The 22,557-nt window shown below is 39.1% G+C and overlaps 2 protein-coding genes across 2 annotated transcripts; both read right to left on the reverse strand.

Moving 5' to 3' along the window:
* Positions 1-523: 523 nt before the first annotated feature.
* LOC136677459 (sialoadhesin-like) lies at positions 524-11,398 on the reverse strand. Its single transcript, XM_066655004.1, has 9 exons — positions 11,344-11,398; positions 9,903-10,235; positions 9,421-9,669; positions 3,645-3,887; positions 3,467-3,545; positions 3,274-3,319; positions 3,114-3,182; positions 1,233-1,310; positions 524-651 (listed from the first exon to the last, which is right to left on the reverse strand). The coding sequence occupies exons 1-9, from the start codon at positions 11,396-11,398 to the stop codon at positions 556-558; spliced, it is 1,248 nt and encodes a 415-aa protein (XP_066511101.1). The 3' UTR covers positions 524-555.
* Positions 11,399-17,882: 6,484 nt separating this feature from the next.
* On the reverse strand, positions 17,883-21,640 carry LOC136677467 (B-cell receptor CD22-like). Its single transcript, XM_066655016.1, has 9 exons — positions 21,586-21,640; positions 21,060-21,299; positions 20,569-20,817; positions 18,976-19,218; positions 18,808-18,886; positions 18,629-18,671; positions 18,475-18,543; positions 18,068-18,133; positions 17,883-17,888 (listed from the first exon to the last, which is right to left on the reverse strand). Exons 1-9 carry the CDS (start codon positions 21,638-21,640, stop codon positions 17,883-17,885), a joined length of 1,050 nt encoding a protein of 349 aa, XP_066511113.1.
* Between the last annotated feature and the right edge of the window lie 917 nt (positions 21,641-22,557).

Below are 22,557 nucleotides of genomic sequence, written 5' to 3' on the forward strand. Positions count from 1 at the left end.
TTTAGCAGAGGTCATTTGGTACACGTCATCTTGATGGATGCAGGATATTGCAGGAAAAATTAATGTGATTTCAGGACAATTTTTTAAATACCCAGAAGGCTGGATAAAACAGTTTAATGGGCAGTAAATGGTCCATGGGCTGTAGTTTGCCAATGACTGGCTTACAGTGTTTTTAAATTCACACCATTAACACAATCATTATCAGATTATTCATTTACACTCATGTAATTAGAAAACTGTAATTTATAAGACTGTTACAGGATTTAAGGAAGTTGGATGTAGATCTGGATTATAGCTCAGTACAGGTGTCTCAGAGCATGTCTACACTTACTCTGAATCAAAAGAAATGCTATGTTTAAGTGTGTTCTCTGTGGAGGATGTGTAGATTATATTCACACAATACATCAACACACTTGAAAGCTACTGTGAAACCAGAAATATCCAGACTAACCTTTACCATTTACATCAGCTAACACAGCAATGGCCAGAACAAGGTAAACATGGATTTTATGTTTCAAAAGGTAAGTTCTGTATCAGTACTTCTGGGAGCTGGATTCAGATTGTAAAAGTCTGATCATCACACACTGTTACATTCTCATAGTCAGGAATACTGCAGGCATCATCACCATCTTCAGGATTCACAACCACATCCTGAAAAACAGTGAGTTAAAGTTAAAACGTGGGCATAGAGCAAACTTTGTTACAGTTTTTAGCCATTACATGTAGAATTAATTTATATGGTTAATATATATATATAAATATATATATATATTAACATACAATAAAATACTAAAACACACCATAATACAGTGTACTATACTGTGTGTATTATGCTAGGTCATGCTTCACTTTATATAAAGTATTGATTACTTTACAGATTTTTGTGTGTGTAAAATTGTATGTGGCACCAGACATATCTGGTGTGCCTTGATAGTATCATCAGAGACTTAGTTCCAGTAATTATCCTCCAGGTGTCACTGGTGTATTATATAATGGAAGAGTGGAGTTACCCATGTAAAGGAGTATACTATGTAGGGAGTATTAAAAAAGACATATTGTTACACAGCTACTGTTCACTTGTTAACATGTTACCCTACACAACACAATATCTCGATTAATTTTTACCATTTCCAGCAGCTAATAAAGGAATGACCAGAACAAGGTTATAATAGACTTTATGTACTGGATTCTGTGAGCTGGATTCACATTGTAAAAGTCAGTTCAATACTCACTGCTACATTCTCATAGTCAAACATATTGCAGGCATCATCATCACCATCATCTTCATTATGAGGATGGACCTGAATACACTAAAAAAGTGAGTTAGAGAACAGTTTAAACATGGGCATAGATTTGTTTGAAAAATTATTTTAGCCATTATATGATTTGATAAAGTGGCATGGTGGTGCAGCAGTTAGTGTCGCAGTCACACAGCTCCAGGGACCTGGAGGTTGTGGGTTCAATTCCCGCTCCTGGTGACTGTCTGTGAGGAGTTGGTGCGTTCTCCCCGTGTCCGTGTGGGTTTCCTCCGGGCGCTCCGGTTTCCTCCCACAGTCCAAAAACACACGTTGGTAGGTGAATTGGCGACTCAAAAGTGTCTGTAGGTGTGAGTGTGTGTGTTGCTCTGTGAAGGACTGGCGCCCCCTCCAGGGTGTATTCCCGCCTTGCGCCCAATGATTCCAGGTAGGCTCTGGACCCCCCGCGACCCTAAATTGGATAAGCGGTTACAGATAATGGATGGATGGATGATTTGATAAAATAAACAATATATTAATATACTATAAAATGCTGTAGTAGACTGTTAGGTTTTACTACAGGGTGAGTCAAAAGTCACAGGAGACACATTTATTTCAGGGGAAAATGACGTATCTAAATACCCCAGAAAGTAATGAGTGAGGGACCTATGTTTTAGGAACTTAGCCACCATTTTGAAAGCTGCAATATTGGATAAAGGACAAGTTGTTCCAATGAGAATGTGATCATGTATCACATCAAAGCAGACCAGAATTGCCTCAGAAATTGATTGCTGCAATATTTCTTGTGATTCACAAGTTATCAACACAAAGTTTTTAAAAAATGTTGTTCATTACAGGCTTGTTACAGCCTCAACCAGACACTAAATGCTCAACGCTTCTTGACAATGCAACAGGAAACAGTGCTCCAATCCATTCTGACCAAAGATGGTGCTGAGCATTTATGGTCTGGTCAAGCCTGTAACAAGCCTGTAATGAACAACAAACATTTTAAATATTCTGTGTTAATAACATTTGAGCCAGAAGAGATATTGCACTGATTGTGGTAATCGAATACTGAGACAATTCTGATTCTTTGACATGACCACCTTCACATTTGCCCTTGATCCAGTATTGTGGCTTTCAAGATTGCGGCCATGTTTCGGACATAGTCTAAAAAGATAAGCCCTTCACCTATTATTTGCTGGGGTATACAGATGAGTCATTTTCTCTTTTGTTTCTGGAATAGATGAAAATGTGTCCTGCAACTTTACACATATGCCAGGTTTGAGATGAAATGTATTTCCTATATATTTTGTGTAAATGTAATATCACTTAGAAAATGAATGTGTAATTATTGACATATGTAGTGGCTTTTGTAATGTACTGTAATAAACTATATGAAGTAGTGAGACATATTTTCAGGGCTCCCCTTAGTGGTGCAACTCTTCACACTTCGGCTGTGTTTGCTAAGTTATTGTACGTTTTGCAGGGAGCAAATCATCGCAGTCCAAAAAAATTATGTATCTTCCAATATAGTAACTTTAAAGGAGAAGAAAAAACCCTTAAAGTTCAATGGAAGTCAGTGTAAAAAGATTTTACTCAAAGTAATTTTGGAGCGCTTCTACTCATCCATTCAATGTGAAATTTCCACAAAGTGTGAAGGACAGCTGTTGTGTTATTGTTTTTTGTTTTTTTAATTGGAAAATATGCTAGTATTCACACTTGTAGTTTGCTGGCATTGTGTCACTGGGGAAAACCAGTGTTTGTACCTGCACCATTTCCCATTAATCAATTCACTAAAGTCAGTGTATTTGTTGTTGTTTACCTGTTGAACCTGTAATCAATCTGTTATGTAAAATTTTAAATGCATTTTCTTACTTCTATGTTCTTGTAGTCAGGGAAACTAGAGACATCATCTGTAGCAGGAAGGGTCTTGTGGTTAACATTCTGTGGGAGAGAGTTACAACAGGGGACTAATGAGTCTTTAATCACTCAGGACCCTTCACTGACTGAAATCTGGAATCCTGCTGGAGCTCACCACATAGAGATCTTCATCCATATTTCTGTTCTGCTTCTTTCTTCTTCTGTCAGAGAACAGCAAATTGTCAATCAAAGATTAAATATCCCATCAGCATATCAACATTATTTTATAGTTATTTGTAAATATTATCTCTTCTGGAATTATTATTTAGTATAATTCTATTAATTCTGCTTTTAATAAATAGTCTCACTTCATCCAGACAATGACAATTAGAAGAGCTGCGATTCCAAAAGTTCCAGCTAAAGCTACAAACACAGTCACAGAGTTTCCTGCAGAAAACAACACACAGACATTTGAAAGAGTTCAGTAATGAATTATGAATTAAGCAAAACAAAAAACACATCAACAGCTACAGTACTGTTCTTTACCTCTGATAACGAATGGAGCTGATCTCTGAGCTCCATGTTCATTACGAGCCTCGCAGTAGTAGGATCCACTCTGTAGAGGACTGTAACTGTGTCCAGATCCTACAGGTGAGACTCCACCTTCTTTAAACCAGGTGTAGTTCTCCACAGGTGGATTAGCATCACTGCTGCAGGTCAGAGTCACTGAACTGTCGTCCACTATTTCACCAGAGGGACTGATGGACACTGAGACGTTCTTTGGAGGATCTAGAAAGAGGTGAGTTATAACTGCATTAGTGACAGTGTTTAATGTAAATCACAGTCATAACAGTTTATTTCTCACACTTTCACTCAATTAAACTCAAAGTCATTTTCAACCCTTCAGGGGCAGAGGTCATGACCAAAGTACACTCTGGGATTCTGGGAGTCTCTTCAAGACTTGTCCCGTCTAAGATATGTTCATGTTTGAAGTGTACATTCTATTTTTTTTGTGTGATGTAAGATTGTGTGTAATCCAGTTCTTTTTTATCATGTATTTTTTTTTCTCTGTTCATATTTCATGTGGTATATATTAGGACATATTTTACAAATTTGAGCTTCAGTATGTTTTTGTTACTGTAGAAAAGGGTGAGTTATTTTTGTATGTGAACACTAGTCTGTACCTGGAAGTGTGAATAACTGGTGCTATAAGACTCCAGAAGAAGTTACAATTATCTGTTCCTGACTAAAATAACATAGAGTACTGTGTACATGTAGCAACAGCACTAACTCTTAAATACATAAGTGAATCTAAAATGATGTAGTGGGGTAAGGATTGCAATATTTTTGAAAATACATGTTTCTGATGCCATGTAACCCAGCTAGCATGGTAGATCTGGGCCGATTCTGGCTCAGGCTTGGCACTATCGGCTGGCTGCCGTCTCGGCGTGAATGCGGCACGCTGCATCTGGCCTAATTCCGGCTGCACGTTGGCACGCTCGGCTGGCGAGGCGATTGCCGTTGCAGTTAGCACACTACACTGATCAGCATTTTATTAAATACTGCGTATTAATCTAATGTGGCCCACATATAAAAATAAAAGAAAATACTGGTAACTGTCTGGAAAACGATGTAAATGCCATACAGTTAAAGGTCAGCTCTGTACTGTACTGTTTTGGAATACTGATCTAATGACTGGGACACGAACGACAGAAATGATTATGATAAACAGGGTTAATAAGGAGACAGTGCCGTGCTGAATGGAGGAAATTGTTATTTAAGCTTTTGAAGACGACTGGACTGGAACGACAGCTTTAAAATGAATGAACTCTGAATGAGAAAATGGAAGGTGGCAGAAGCGAACCGCTGTAAAAACACAGAAGAAGAAGACGATGAAGATTCGCGCTCTTTTCTGTGACCGCGGCGCGCGAGCAGCTCTCACCCTCAGCTTCGTCCCCTGAGTATTTCAATTTAACCTCATATTTTTGGACAAATAAGTGTTTTGGTATCGCCCAAATGTAGTTAACATAGTTAATGTTATGTACGTTATTGTATCAACTGCTATACGTTACATACGTCATATTGAACCGTTTTTTTAAATGACAGATTTTAGCTGACCTGTTTAACTCTAGGTAGTTTTTTTTCTCCTCTGACATAGAAAATGTTTAAAAGACGTGACAATCGCTCATACATGAGTTATTTTAATTTGAGTAATCATGTGGTTTGTTGGTGTGTTTTACAAGACGATGTGAGCATTTTTGTGGGTTTTTATGTCACACAGAACCCCATACCTCAGTATAAGAAATAAAACTGCTTAAACACATTAAGAAGACATAAGGTACTAGATAAGTGGGTTAAAATACATTCTCAATCTCAGTGCTGGTTTTTGGTGTAATGTAATGTTTTAAATATATAATTCCTCACACACTAATCCTTTGTTAGGGAGTAGCAGTGATTTTGGGGCGAGGGATTAATGGGTTGAAGGAGGTTATATTGAAAATGATAGAAGCCTATTTATTGAGAAAAAAATTAACAAAAGCATGTGAAGTAGTTTATTTTTGGAGCTGTGAAGTTAGTTAAATTTTTCAAAATTAACTATGAACATGAACTAATTCATTTTCTTTATGTAATTATGTAAAGATGGACTGCAGTAAGAAAACTAGTGGGCAGTGAAAAATGCAGGTGGGCAGGGAGAAAAGCAGATAGGAGGTTAATTCAAGTTTAGATGAGATCTTTAGCATCAGTTGTAGCATACATAATTTTACATTTGAAGTTCTGTAGTTAATTAATGTGCATGCATAAGCAGTTCACAGTTTTTCATTAAATATTTTTATAGAAAATATATTGAAGAGAACAGGACATGTACATAATCTCTATATGTTTAATTATAGAGCTGGAATTCAACAAGGAGTACAACTGAGGTGACTACACTTGAGCGTTCTTTCACTACACTGCACGTCCTGAAAATCCCTGTTGTCCAGGCTGACAGAGATGAGGATACGGCTGATATTTCCATCATTGTTGAGGGCAGTGAGGTATTGACAAAGCGTGAAAACACAGCAGAGGCTTGCAAACTGTTGATGGAACTGATGTGTGCCACGAATAAGTGTCATATGTGTACTTCCACACATTTGAGGAAACTCAAACTGTTTTAAAGTACCTTTCTGCCTTTTTTTTATTTATTTACTTATTTATTTTTCTTTTCCAAACCTACTGGAGAACTTTAAGCGATTTGTTATATGGCCTTAGCATAGTATATTTTTAAAGAAAAGTCTGAATGTAATTGCCGGTTCTTAGGGTGTAAGACCAATTGTTTTTTTTTTTTGAAAAACAGTATTTGAATGTAAATTGGAATTAATAAATCATGACACTGCCAATTTCAAATTTCAGTGCCAGTTACAAATGTATTTTCTATTTTTATGTACTGTTTGTATACATTGCAATTGCTTTATGTTCACACTGCTTCAATGTTGTATGAAAAGCACACTTAACTGATATTACATTGTCAGATGTTGTCATTGTGGTGATTCCCTCAATTGTACATATTTGTACATTTAATTAGGAAACATGATTATATTATAATTGTAGATTTTAAAATGTGTTGATTTCATACACCCTGTTTCATCTCCAGGACTTTTATTATGTTTTTTGTTAAATTTGTTAAACATTTCTATAACAAAATACTACAATCATATATGTCTCCCTCTGGAGAAGAGAATGCAATGTACCTTTAAGGAACAAAACTGGACTTTTAAACACTTGTACCTTTAGTGACCAATAATGTACCTTTTTTTTTCTTTTTTTCTGTGAGTGTAAGTTAATAAAGCTGTAATTTCACCATTAACCTGATTGTACCCTTTTTCGGAAGGAAGGGAGGTGGGGGTGATATGTGTGTGTGTGTGTGTGTGTCGGAGGGTGGTGTATAGAAATAAACTATTGCAACCGATAATGAGCCAGATCTGGGCAGAATCTGGCACTAATGGCGTGCTTCTGGCTCAAACTCGGCCATGGTCCGGTTATTGCGATTTAGTTATGGCTTGCTGACTAGGGCCGAGTCATTTGAGCCACGCCTCAGCCACAACAATCGGCCGAGTCTGTGGCGAGGGTTTCCCAGACTCGGGCCAAAATTATCGGCCCATTCTACATCACCCGTACATCACGGCCGAGACAATGCCGACTCCGCGTGCCGGCATCGGGCCGAGTGTTTTTGTTCCAGCGTGCGTGATTCGGCCGATACAATTTTGCTAGCTGGAAATTTATTATATTTTTTATTTAACCTTTGCTGGTTTACAAAACATAGGTTTTGTATTATTACCCCTAAGCATGTGTGTTTATTTAGGGTGACCAGACGTGCTTTTTCACCCGGACATGTCCTCTTTTTTAGACTTAAAAAAATGGATTTTGTTTTTCTAGAGCTTACATAGAATTTCGAGAAGTGTTTCGTTCACAAACTAGTCCCGCCCTCCCCTACTCCGATTGGTTCGCTTGAGTGAGAAGGGGGCGTGGTGAACAGTGGTGATTGCTCTAAGACTGCAAGGGAAGCTCAGCTTCCCCTAAAATGTAAAAAAAATAAGTGATCAAATATATACTGTTGTGTGTACATGTCACTGAATAAATATGCACTACAACGCGCTCGACTTTTGCTCAGAATCAGCTTCTTATCACTGGTAAAGACGTGGCTTTCCTCTCAATCATTCCCGCAGTTTCACAGTGATTTAAACAGAGTTCAATAGCGAAGTAGCGAAGTGCAGTGAAACGAGACGAGGGGGTTTGTCCCGCCCATCGGACGCTCAGCGTCTCTGGGGGTCTATGGGGCAGTGGGCTGGCCTCGGCTGGCCCGGATGCTCAGCTTCTGCATGATGATTGGATGATCTGTCTGAGGCTGAATCCCTTTTTGATTGACAGTGAAATGAGCGAATCAGCGATCCTTTGGTGTAAAGATCTGTGGGAGCACAGGCGGACACACTTCACATGGGCCAAGGCCGTTTAAGCAGCCTAGCTCTGCTGGCCATTGAGAGGACACTAGTCAAGTCCCTGGAAAAGACGCCTTGTTGGTACGACAGGGTCAAAGATCATTTTCTTAAAAAGGAACGGAGGGTAGAATTTACGTATAAATAAACCGACACATTTTATGATGTAGGCCGAAAATGAGCTTCTCCTCCTTGAAAGACCAGCATCCGCCACTGGTAGTGAAGTAGCCTAAAATCTTCTGATTGGACGGTCTGACTGTAGAGCTACCGTTATTGGTCGATAACCTTCTCTGTAAACATTTAATTGGTCAGTCTGCACGTGAGTAGTCCTTGTTTACGTCAGGCAAAGCTCATGTACACACCCTCATCTCGAGCAGCTGTACTGAAACGTAAATGTAAGTTCTCGGATGAATTAAAAAAAGAAATTCATATTCAAATAAAGGTGTAAAGGACCTAAAAGCACACATAGGTTCAGCTAAGCATACAATGGCAGCGAGGGGCATGACCTCATCAAAGAGATTAAATAAAAGATTATTTGCATATTGAGTTTGTCTGTGTGTGTGATTCATGATTGTTGAGTGGGTTTATAGGTTAGCCAGACATCCCTCCTCTGATGAAGGCTTAAAAGGCAGACACCTTTACAGCACAGTTTGGATTAAGTGGCAACAAGACCATTCTCAGCAATGTCAGAAAAAAGGGCAGGCTGTGCTGCTCCAGCACACCACCTTAAAGTGGTGGATGAAAATATCAGAATTATATAAAAACAGAAGTAACCCAGTCTACAATATACCCAGGAGGTGTAGATACCATGGACCAAATGGCTGGCACTCTGGGAGAAAGAGTAAATGCAGGGAAGGTATTTATTAAATGAAAAGGACACAAGGGAAACAAACAAAGAATAAACTAACTACAAACACCTAATCAAACAAGCATGAAACTCAACAAAACCTTAGAGACCTGAAGATAAAGACAATAAGGAGACGTAAACATAACTCAGAATAACAAGACAAAACCACACACCTGGATAGCTAATCTATCCCTGGAGATGTGTGAATGTGACACTACCTGCTGCGCCGCTGTGCCCTAAACATTAGAAATTTTACTAAAACATCAAAAACCTATAAAACTCGAGAGAGGCATGGTGACTGCAGGTAGGCTCTGGATCCATCGCTACCCTGACACTTACAGATAATGAATGAATATAAAAACTAATTGATTCATTCATTCAGATACATTTTGACCCACTTATTAAAGAGCAACAACAACTACAGCTAATGCAACTAAGGGCTAAAAATTAATAAAAAATAAAAAAACAGTTGTTGTGTACTGCTGTCTGGAAATGTCGTACTCACATCTGACTGTGAGATTGTGATCAGGGGAAGGGAGGTGTTCATATCCGTTTACAGCACAGCTATAATTGCCTGCATCCTCACTGCTGACTGGCTGCAGGTGGAGCTGGTTGTTGATGGTGGTCTTTGTGGTTAAAGGACGTCCATTTTTGTACCAGATGAATGTTGGGGCAGTCAGATTGCAGGTGGTTACACATTTCAGAACTGCTGCTCCTCCCTCTGTCACTGCTCCAGGAGTTTCTACACAGAGCTCTAAGACAATGAAAGAAGATCAAATCTATGTAAAATATCACTTTCGTACTTGTGTATTAAATAATCAGGATCAGCAGCTATGGGAGACCCAGGTGATAAGAATGGTGTTAAAAAGGAGACACCAATGGTTACAGGAAATAGAACAGTAGGGCAATAAAGTCCTGGTCTAAAAACCTGTAAATAATTTAAACAATGAGCTCTGAATTAGTTGTGGACTTGGTTATTTGACATACCTGTAGTTTTGAGCTGAACTCCAGGATAACCCAACCATTTATCTTTATCTGTTATGAATCTGAAGTAAAACTCCCGTTCATCCTTCTTCTCTACATTACTCAGTTTTAGGGAGAAGTGTTTCTTCTGTTCATCAGTAAAATACTCCACTCTTCCTGAGTAATTGGGGTCTTTGGACATATCAGGATTCTTGTCTGTGTTAATCGACCAAAAAGCTTCTGTCACTATATGATCATCTGGGTGAGTGTAAGAGCCGTTCATAAACACTGTGGACCCTTTTAAAGCACATATTTTCTGTTGGTTGTATTTCACACTCCACTCTGCTCCAGAAGCCCCTGAAACACATGATTGATGAAAGAGCTGATTACAGACTGGAGCCCATAAGAGAGTCAGAGTTACTGACTTTGACCTGAAACAGTCTGTAAACCCTGTAGCAGGAGGAGGGAGTGAGTGGTAAGATATGCACTGTATGGTCAAAAGTGCCTGGATATCTGATCATCCCATCTACATGAGCTTGATGGAAATATTGTTCTAAAATGAAGCACAGTAATATGTACCTTTAACCACCTCATTGTAAATTAATACGGAAGACATTAAATCTATGAAGGAACACCTAAGGAATTATGTAGTAAACAAAAAAGTGTTTTATGTGTTTTATACTTTAGATTCTTCAAAGTAGCCCCCTGTTGCTTTGATGACAGCTTTGACCACTCTCTGCGTTCTCTCAGTCAGCTTCGTGAGGTCGTCACCTGGAACGTTTTTCAGTGAACAGCTCTTCATGTGTCTGAGATCATAACTTGGGTTGTGCAGAGGTAGGGGCTGGTACACAGTTCTATTCAGTGAACAGCTCTATTCCACCAATGACTAATGAGAAGGTGTGTGCAAACTTTTGACTGGTACTGTATATATGTAGCAAGGGTTTCTCCTGCATTTCAAAGCTGTAATTATATTTTCTGCCAGTGGATGTCATGAATGTTCGCTTGTTCTAACCCTCTATTATTCAGACCCACCATTAAAGCTTCATGGATGAGCTGTTGCTCCTAGATCCTTCCACCTCACATGTATATACCTACAATTGACTGGGGGAGGTCTAGCAGCACAGTCATTCTGTGATCTGATCAGCAGTTATACTGACATCTATATTTATTTTTTAATTATTTATTGTTACACTAATATAGCACCTTTGTAGACACCCAAGGACACTTTACGATCAACAATTCACAGGACACCATTCTATTCATAATTCATTCAACACACAAGCAGCAACTAAGTGGCGTTCTTTGAAAATGCAATACTTAAAGACACAGACTTCCGTACAATCCTGATGTACTATCATTATTTGTCTGTGGAGAATACACCAATATGCGCTTGTTTTTATAACCCTTAGGAATGAGACTGAAATACCTGGACTCTCCATAAAAACATGTCCATGTTCTGACTTACCCACTATCATCAGCAGAAACACCACAGGAAGAGGAGGAACCAGCCGGAAAGACATCGTCAGGACTTCCTTTAGGATTTCAAATTGATTGTTAATCCTAGTTAATGATGGTATTGTTATCATGAATATGAGCTGTGTGTGTGTGTGTGTGTGTGTGTGTGTGTGTGTGTGTGTTACAAGTCTTTACTGAATCAATGTGATTTAGGATTACATAAACAGATTTATGGTAATCTGAAGTGTTGGTGCTGTTGTCATGCTGCTCTCGATCAGAGGGGTGTTGAAATCTCTGGGAGACTTCTGGTCTTGGCTAAAACATTTTTGACTGTCACGTTTCAGCTATGTTGATCAAGTGATATCTGCCAGAGCTACAACTCACACTGTGTTATAATGTTCAATCAACCATAATCAAATGTAATTCCTAACTATATGTATGTATCTGTAAGTTGGCTGACACCTTATTCAAAACTTACATATTTGCAGGGTCAGATACCAGCATGTGCTTCTAGAGTTGTTCACAGCTGCTTGTGCACTTATTTTAAACTGTGGGTTTGTGTGTGTTACTATTATTACTATTATTATTATTATTATTATTATTATTATTTTTATTATTACTACTACATTAATAGGTCAGCACAAAACAAATAGTACCTGAGGGAGTCCAATGCGAACTTCAACACTAGTGCTTCCTGTTCAGTACTCTTGGAAATTGCTTCCTGCTAACTCTCTGCACTAGGGAAAGCTTCTGAAATTCCTGGAGTAAGCAGCACTAGTTACATGCAAAATTAAAAATTCTTGAAAGTTGTCCCATGTCCATTGCACTCTTTGAGGCTAGTTCTTTTTGACCAGGTCTATTTAATAAGTTTAAAAAGAACTTCATATGCAATCAAATCAGTCCCAGGAAAGGCCCCATCCTCCATTTGATTCTGGTGCAGATCCATCCTTGACTGCTTAAGTTATGCTCACTTGTGGATGTATGACTCCTCTCACTGTTCTAATAAGTTGCAAATAATTAGCCTAGTGACATTGATGATGTCCTTGTTGTACATGGCTACAACACCTATGTGCCCTTCTGCACCTCATAAATCACCTTTAAATTGTTGCTGCTGCTCCATGCAGACCGAAAAGCATAGTCATTAAGTGATATAGGTCACTAGGTGCAGAACACTGTCTGTTTGCTACTAGCATCAATGAGACCTGCAAATACCTGATGTACAAGACCAGCAACATCACGTATTATGCACTACCATAGGGCAGAGTCTAAAAGGCCAAAGGTGTTCAGTAATATTTTCAATACTCTAATGGTTGCATGTAATATTCTCTTGCAACGCAATGTGCTAGACATGCAAGAGCTAACTCTATTATATGATCCACACCAGAGTGATCTCTCTCTCTCTCTCTCTCTCTCTCTCTCTCTCTCTCTCTCTCTCTCTCTCTCTCACACACACACACACACACACACACACACACACACACACACACACACCAAATACCCCTGAGGCACATTGTTTTGAATGCACATTATAACATTATAACACATAAACAATTTTCTTCTAAATTGCATTATTTCTTTTGATAACCATCAAAAGCTTAATGGTTTACTAAGTTGGGATTCACTATGCTTTTCTATATTCTTGATTTTTTTCCCCTAAAGGACGCAAATAAGTAATTTAAACTTCTGTTCTGTGAGCTGTAAGGTTTGGTTTTTACAAAAGCTAGGAAAGTAGATTCAGTTCTGAGCAACTTCAGCACAAATCTAAAATAGAAAAAAGTATATAGTGATAGTTAATGTCACTGTAGGTTGATATTCTTCTAAAAACATCTCCTAAATATCTTTAAAACTAAAACCACTTCTTACCGTTCTGTGGAGAGGCTAATGTCCAGCGTCCAGATGATAGTGGCTCAGGGCATAAAATGATAAACTGTCTGTGGTTTAAAGGTTTTTAGGTTGATGACACTAGTATTCACACCTACCTCTCACAGGAAGCTAGATATGAGACTAATTTTAAAGTTTGTCTAATGCACCATCTTTAGGAGCTCTATTCAGTGACTTAGGGTGAGATGAAGTGCTGCGTGTCTAATCACCCAACATCAGAACCTAACCTCAGTAATTCTAATGTGGCTGCAATCAGATCCTCACAGCAAAGCTCCAAAACCTAGTGCACACTATTCTTTGAAGAGCAGATTATGTTTTGGTGATTATTTATTACATGTCCCTTTAAATGGCTGTTCTCATAGAAACCATTCATGTCTGTTGTGAAACATAACACACAAACACTGAAAGTGAACATGAACTTACAACTAAGACACAAGAAGAAAATATTATAAGAGACTGGTGTTTGACATCATCACTGCTGGTACTGTGTGTAGTTTTAAATTGACCGAAAGAGGGCTTTCAGGTTAAAATTAAGATGTTCACTGTGGAAATACAGTCACAACAACCACAATAATGATAACAGTAATGATAGATGACTCTAAGTGCATTAACATTTTACAGCACTAAATATATAACTGCATATATAAGTTTTGGTGCTTGAGGTTTAGTGAAATAATTCACTTTCCTCCACAAAGAACACACGTCTGCACATTTTAATACATTCATTCATTCATTTATTCATTATCTGTACCTGGTTATCCAGTTCAGGGTCGCAAGGGGTCCAGAGCCTACCTGGAATCATTGGGCGCAAGGCGGGAATACACCCTGGAGGGGGCGCCAGTCCTTTACAGGACAACACAGACACACACACATATTCACTCCCACACTCACACCTATGGACACTTTTGAGTCGCCAATCCACCTACCAATGCATGTTTTTGGACTGTGGGAGGAAACCGGAGCACCCAGAGGAAACCCACGCGGCATTTTAATACAGATTAAATTTTTTAAAATCTGCACAAGAAAGGGTGTGTATATTTCATTTCTGCTTTTTAAACTCATCTTAAACTCAAAATGTCATGTTTGAGTGTTTCGTTTGTGGAAGTGTAGTTTATTCTCACTTAAATAATTAAACTTTTATGAAATAATACATAATCACAAAGATTTTTTTATGAAAATAACTCTTGGTAACACTTTACATTTCAGAAATGCTGCTCCTCCCTCTGTCACTGACTTTATGGCATTATATTACATAAACACAGATAGAAGATATATTTGTGGCCAGACAATACTCAAATATTATAAACCCATGAAAAATAAATTAGAAATGTATTTATTAAATGATGCATATTTATTGCTAATTAAAAAACAGCTTCTAATTCATAATGCCCTCTAGAGGCAGAGAGGCCCCTATCAGACATGTTTAGAATCTCAAATGTTTTTATTTATTTTTAACGTTTTTGAATTACAATTATGTAAGCTGCATGTAAACTTAAAAACATACAAGTGTAAATGAATCTGCCTCTCTGGATCACAGCCCACGTAAACAAAAGCCCTCTACACTCTGCCTCCTCCCTCTGCTCAGTCACCCGACCACTGAACCAACCTCAGTCAGTGAGTGTTGTATTTTGTTATTATTATTGTCTCAGATATTAGACCTGTGCTGTTCTTGGGGTGGGGCGGCACGGTGGCGCAGCAGGTAGTGTCGCAGTCACACAGCTCCAGGGACCTGGAGGTTGTGGGTTCGATTCCAGCTCCAGGTGACTGTCTGTGAGGAGTTGGTGTGTTCTCCCCGTGTCCGCGTGGGTTTCCTCCGGGTGCTCCGGTTTCCTCCCACAGTCCAAAAACACACGTTGCAGGTGGATTGGCGACTCGTGAGTGTGTGAGTGAATGTGTGTGTGTCTGTGTTGCCCTGTGAAGGACTGGCGTCCCCTCCAGGGTGTATTCCCACCTTGCGCCCGATGATTCCAGGTAGGCTCTGGACCCCCTGTGACCCTAAATTGGATAAGCGGTTACAGATAATGGATGGATGGATGGATGTTCTTGGGGTCTTCCAGCTCAAGTCAGTAGTTCACACAGCCTGAATGGCATGAATAACATACATGCAAGCTATGAGATAAATATTAAACTTTGTTTAATGTACAATCTTTAGGAGCTTTATCCAAATACTTTGGACTAGATGAAGTGCTGTGTGTCTAATCATCCGTCTCAAACTGACTTCACTGACATTAATGTGGCTGCCATCAAATCCACACAGCACCTAGTTTAAATATTTCTCAGAAGAGCAGAGGCTGTTCCTGAAGAAGAGGACAGTCACATTTGGTGATCATTTGTTTTACTGAGCTGATGTTACTGATGTAGCTGATGTTTTAATCCTCATTCCTGTTTAGTTTAGTCTGTTTAGTTCATGTACTGTCCCTTTATATGACTGTTATGTGACGTCACTGCAGGGCCAGCGTCTGCCCGCAGTTTGTGAATAGACACGAAGAGGGCGCTGTTTTATTCTCTGGGAAAATGTTGAATCCTCACAGTTTGAACTCCACACGCATGTCATATCCAGTCACAGCCACGTTCAGTAGAGTTCAGATAATCCACACATTTATAACACTGATAAATATATAGCAAAACTTTCAGAAGCTTCTGAAACATGTGTCACACACAGGAGGTCCATTTAATACCAGTGTCTCACTGAGCTTTTCCAACAGAGAACACACTTCTTTCTCGTTTTGAAGTAAATTAAGTTAATTTCTGCTATTGAATCTAAGAAAAATTCAATTCAAACTGCAATCCACACAAACCTTTGTCAGATACACTTTCATTTTCATAGTTACACTGAGTTGTGACGTCATCACTGAAGAGACTGTGTGTAGTTTTGAATTGACCGGAAGAGGTTTGAAATTAAGATATTCACAGTCAACACCACCACCACCACAACAACAACAACAATAATAACAGTAATAAATGGTGCTTTACAATTTAATATTTATCAGGCAAGAACTAAATATATAACTGGTTATAAAACGTTTTGGAGCTCCTGATCAAATGGGACATGTTTTTGATTAGCAAAAATTAGACACATCCCTCCACAGACAAAACATTTCTAACATTTTAATATACAATTAATACATCATTAATGTTTATTTAATGTTTATGAATAAATAAATAAAAATAAAGAGTGTCTGTGCACAATCTAGGGAACATGTTTTATTTCATAATTTATTTTATTTATGCATTTTTAAACTCAACAAATCAATATGCCCTGTTTGAGTGTTTTGACTATGAGAAATATCAGTGCACACTCACATTATATGCAATATTCTGTGTAAAACTTTAGTGAAAAAGTCCTTTAAAGTGAGCACTTTTGGACAACATTCGGCACCAATCACTGTAAAAGAGCCATGAACTCTGTCAGATTGTGTAGTTCCAAAGCCACATTTTAGTTTTCCAGCACTTTGCTGACGATGGCGTTTGTTCCATCAGGACAAAGCTGCAGTGAGCCGGTAATGAATTTGAATAAGATCCTTATTCCCCAGGTTCTTAATCTGATGTTCCATTCCACCTTAAATTGTGCTTTAAATTAAATTGTGCTTTAAATTAAATTGTGCTTTAACTGAAACAGCTTGCCAGCTGAGAAAAGGACGAGCGGTTGATGCCAGAGAAAATCTTCAGTGTGGGACTATTTTTTAAACCGTGAGTACAATTTGTCATTGTAAAACGTACAGTGAAATATGTCTTCTGCATTAAGCAGTGACACAAACTAGTTCACTAAGGGCTGTGAACAGTGGCGGATGCTGGTCTTTCAAGGAGGGGAAGCTCAATTTTGGCCTGCATCATAAAATGTGTCGGTTTATTTATATGTAAATTCTACCCTCCGTTCCTTTTTAAGAAAATGATCTGTGACCCTGTCGTACCAACAAGGCGTCTCTTCCAGGGACTTGACTAGTATCCTCTCAATGGCCAGCAGAGCTAGGCTGCTTAAACGGCCTTGGCCCATGTGAAGTGTGTCCGCCTGTGCTGCCACGTATCTTTACACCAAAGGATCGCTGATTCGCTCATTTCGCTGTCAATCAAAAAGGGATTCAGCTTCAGACAGATCATCCAATCATCATGCAGAAGCTGAGCGTCCGGGCCAGCCGAGGCCAGTCCACTGCCCCATAGACCGTTTCGTTTCGCTGCACTTCGCTGCTTCGCTATTGAACTCTGTGGATGCTCAGCGTCCTCACTGTTTAAAGCACTGTGAATGGAATGATTGAGAGGAAAGCCGGGTCTTTGCCAGTGATAAGAAGCAGATTCTGAACAAAAGTTGAGCGCGTTGTAGCGCATATTTATTCAGTGACATGTACACACAACAGTATATATTTGATCACTTATTTTTTTACATTTTAGGGGAAGCTGAGCTTCCCTTGCAGTCTTAGAGCAAACGCCACTGGCTGTGAACACCCACTCAGAGCTGTAGAGTGTGTTTAAATTCACACCAATATCACCATCATTATCAGAATTCTGACGTTATCTGATTATTCGTTTACTCTCATGTAGACAGAACACTGTAATTTCTCCGAAAGGATTTAAGCCGGTACAGTATTTAAGGAAATCTGCTAGAGATATGGATTATATCTCAGTGCTGGGTTTCGGCACATGTCTAACTTTACTCTGGTGTCCTCCCTTTCTCTACATCTGAGCATGTGCAGAGACAGAGCAGGACACAGATGAGAAGACACATGCAGTGGTAAAGATGTATATTCTGTAATTAGTAAACATTTAGAAATGGAACATAGAGTTGTCTCCTTAAGAACTAAGTTCTGTATCAGTAGTGTGAGCTGTATTCAGATTGTAAATATCTGATTTATACTCACTGCTGCATTCCCATATTCAGGAATACTGCAGGCATCATCATCATCATCTGGATGGATCTTCATATCCTGTGGCACAAAGAAGTAGAGAGAATTTTTAAAACACATCATTACTGAAACAATGCCACAGGTGTACAGTTATGTAAGCTAGCAAAATATTTTTGTTATATATTATGGATATATCATATAACACTATACTACATTATAATGCACCAAACTGTCATTACTGTAGTTACTATAAGTAACTACTCTGTACCATACTATAATATATTTATACTGTAGTAAACTGTAATGCATTACACTACAATATAGATCAGATGCTGGTGTTGAATGATTAGTTCTAGATCACCTGCTCAGAGTAATCTACATGAAATATATGAATATATGGAACTTGAAGTGCAGCTACTTACTTGTATGTTCTCATAATCAGGAAGACTGGTCACATCATCCTCAGGGGGGCGGGTTTTGTAGTCAACATTCTGTGGGAGAGATATAACAAGGGGCGTATGGGACAGTTTTTCACTCTGGACACTTAACTGACTGTTATGTAGAGTTGGAACTCACCACATATAGAGCATTCATATTTCTGTTCTGCTTCTTTATTCTGCTGTTAGAATGTGAAACAAATAAGGACAATTTTATTGTATACCCCTTTCCATTGAAGTTTGGAAAACAGCATTAAATTCTATTGGAAAAGACATTTAGTTTAATGTAAGTAACTCTATTGACTTAAATATCCTCACATCATCCAGACAATGAGAAAAAGAAGAACTCCTATTCCAACTCCAACAGCTACAGCTCCAAACACAATCACAGAGTTCCCTGCAGAAAACCACAAACTAGAGTTCAGTAATGAATTCTGAATCAAGTAAAACAGAAACCATATCAACAGCTAGAGTCATGTGCTCTACCTCTGACAAAGAATGGAGCTGATCTCTGTGATCCATGTTCATTACGAGCCTCGCAGTAGTAAGATCCACTCTGTAGAGGACTGTAACTGTGCCCAGATCCTACAGGTGAGACTTCACCTTCTATAAACCAGGTGTAGACCTCCACAGGTGGATTAGCATCACTGCTGCAGGTCAGAGTCACTGAACTGTCCTCCACTATTTCACCAGGGGGACTGATGGACACTGAGACATTCTTTGGTGGATCTGGAGAAAGGCGAGGCATAACTGCTACAGTAATTGTGTTCAATATAAATAACTCATTTCCCCTCGTAAATATTCCAAAATCACCATGTATTATTTTAAATTCAAAGCATTAAGAAACCACAGGAACTCAGAATCTAAGTGGCAGGCCACAGGAAGTTACAGAGCGTGGTCGCTGAGTACTGAGGTACATAGTGTGCAAAAGTTGCCAAATCAGCCCAAAACTGCAACATAAGCTTAATGGCATGTGTTTCAATGAATAAGCAGCTGCATGCCTTTCTTTACCAAGTACAAAGCCAAGTGTTGGGTGGTGTTGTAAAGTACTGGAGCAATGGAAACATATTCTGTGGAGTGATGAATCACATTTCTTTATCTAGAAGTTTGATGGATGTGTCCATTCATGTGCCTGAATAAAATCTACCAACTATAAGTTGGTGGAGGACAGATAAAGCTATGTGTTTGTTCACAAGCATAGACCCTGTAGATAAAGTGAAAGGAAATCTTTTGACAGTTTGGACAATTGTATGCTTCCAGCAACGTGCAAACATTTTGGGGAAGGTCTTTTGTGTTCCAGCACGTCTGTGCCTAGTGCACAAGGAAGTTCCATAAAGACATGTTTGGTTAGGTGGGTTTGGTGTGTAGAAACTTGATTGAACCCCACAGAGCTTTGACCACATCCACATCAAACATCATTGATTATCTGTAACCGCTTATCCAATTCAGGGTCGCGGTGGGTCCAGAGCCTACCTGGAATCTACCAGGGAATCAAGGTGGGAATACACCCTGGAGGGGGCGCCAGTCCTTCATAGGGCAACACAGACACACACACACACACACACACACACACACACACACACACACACACACACACACACACACTTTTTGAGTCGCCAATCCACCTAACAGAATGTGTTTTTGGACTGTGGGAGGAAACCGGAGCACCCGGAGGAAACCCACGTGGACACGGGGGAGAACACACCAACTCCTCACAGACAGTCACCTGGAGCGGGAATCGAACCCACAACCTCCAGGTCCCTGGAGCTGTGTGACTGCGACACTATCTGCTGCACCACCGTGCCGCCCTACATCAAACATCTTTTGGACAAAATAGAATGGAGATTCTGAGCCCCAGATCCTCTCACCAACAGTGTCAGGCCTCCCAAAAGCACTTATTGATGAATTCCCACAAAATTTCCCACAGACACACCCCAAAATCTTCCCAGAAAAGTGAAAGTTGTTACAGCTTGATAGGGGCACTTGACACAATATCCATACAACACAACTCTTTTACACAGCAATCATGAACACACTGACCACTGATTGTACACTGCTTCCTGGAAATATGACACTCACATCTGACTGTGAGAGTGTTATTAGGGGAAGGGAGGTGTTGATATCCGTTTACAGCACAGCTATAACTGTCTGCATCCTCACTGCTGACTGGCTGCAGGTGGAGCTGGTTGTTGATGGTGGTCTTTGTGGTTAAAGGATGTCCATTTTTGTACCAGATGAATGTTGGGGCAGTCAGACTGCAGGTGGTTACACATTTCAGAACTGCTGCTCCTCCCTCTGTCACTGCTCCAGGAGTTTCTACACTGAGCTCTAAGACAATGAAAGAAGATCAAATCTATGTTAATAATCCATGTATTTTTTCTATATTAAATTTTCAGTATCTGTAGGTATGGGAGCATTTTGTGATACGAACTGAATACGAAATATCAACAGGTGCAGGTTTTAAAACAGCAGTGCAAAAAAAAAAAAAAAAAAAAAGTTTGGTATAAAAGCATGGAGAATTTGAAATGATGAATGCTAAATTAATTGTGAAACTTTGTGAATTCACATACCTGTAAATATCAGCTGAACTCCAGGATAACCTAACCATTTATATTCATCTGTTATAATTCTGAAGTAATAGTGATGTTCATCTTTCTTCTCTACATTACTCAGTTTGAGGGAGAAGTGTTTCTGTTTATCAGTAAAATACTCCACTCTTCCTGAGTAATCTGACTCTTTACTCAGATCAGGTTTCTCCACACCGTGAACTGGGTCTATGATCCAAAATGTCTTTGTCACTGTAAGTCCATCTGGGTGAGTATAAGAGCCATTCATAAACACTGTGGACCCTTTTAAAGCACATATTTCCTGTTGGTTGTATATTACACTCCACTCTGCTCCAGAAGCCCCTGAAACACATGATTGATGAAAGAGCTGATTACAGACTGGAGCCCATAAGACTGGGGGCTGGGGAAGGGGTGGAAGCTCATTTTTGTTCAAACACAAATTACCAGCTAAGCATTTCCTTCAACATCAGTGTTTAGAGCAGAAAGTTTATTTAAACTGTGCTATTGTAGTGACGATCTTTAAACTCACCCACAATCATCAGCAGAAAGGTCAGTGGAAGAGAAGGAGACAGTCTGAGTGACATCATCGAACTGAAACCTACATCATGAAGAAAATAGAAAATTACCATATTGACAAAGCTTCCAGACTGAAATAAATCTTCTCCCACATTAAATCTGACATTCTTTTACAGTGGTTCCCGACCCTGGAAACGGAGGACCTCCCTGTCCTGCACATTCTGGACTCCTCCCTGCTCCCAACACCTGACCCAACTGAGTATCTCATAAACAAGCTTTTTCTGAGTTGAACTTGGTTTGTTCCAGCAGGAAACACAAACACACGCGGGACAGGAGACTCACCAACAAATTACTGTTGTTGGTGAACTATATATGTACAATCCAATTTCCTGAAAACTTTGGATGAAATGCAAAATTAAAAAATGAAATAGATTGCAATGATCTAAACCCTTATATTTAATTGAAAATGGAAAATACAATATTGCACCTGGAAACTGTTTTGTTTTTTGAAAAATAATTTATATTTGACTTTGATGACAGCAACATGTTCCAAACAATTTGGGAGAGGGAACAAAAATCTGTTAAAGTTGTGTAATACTAAAATAATGACGTTAATTGGCAACAGGTCAATGGCATCTTTCAGGGTCTTTCAGAAGTTAAAAAGAGAGGGGCTAACCACTCTTTGAAATACTGCATGATAAGCAACAGTGAAATAAGTAAAGGTTCATGTTTATCAACTTAAAAAAGTGAAGATCTTGGGGATTTCATCATGTATGGCACATAAAATGAGAGACGTTTCAGAGAAACTGGTTAAATTTTCAAATGCTAGACAAGGCCTAAAATCAGTATTAGCTGTTGTCTGTCGGCCTTCAGATGGTACAAAAGTAAAAATCAGCAGGTTTCCATAGTGGAAATCATTGCATGGGCTCAAACACTTCTCAAAATCACTGTCCGTGAACAGTTTTTCACTTCATCCACAAACAAA

This window comes from Hoplias malabaricus, chromosome 2 (genome assembly GCF_029633855.1).
Source record: "Hoplias malabaricus isolate fHopMal1 chromosome 2, fHopMal1.hap1, whole genome shotgun sequence".
Lineage (NCBI taxonomy): Eukaryota > Metazoa > Chordata > Actinopteri > Characiformes > Erythrinidae > Hoplias > Hoplias malabaricus.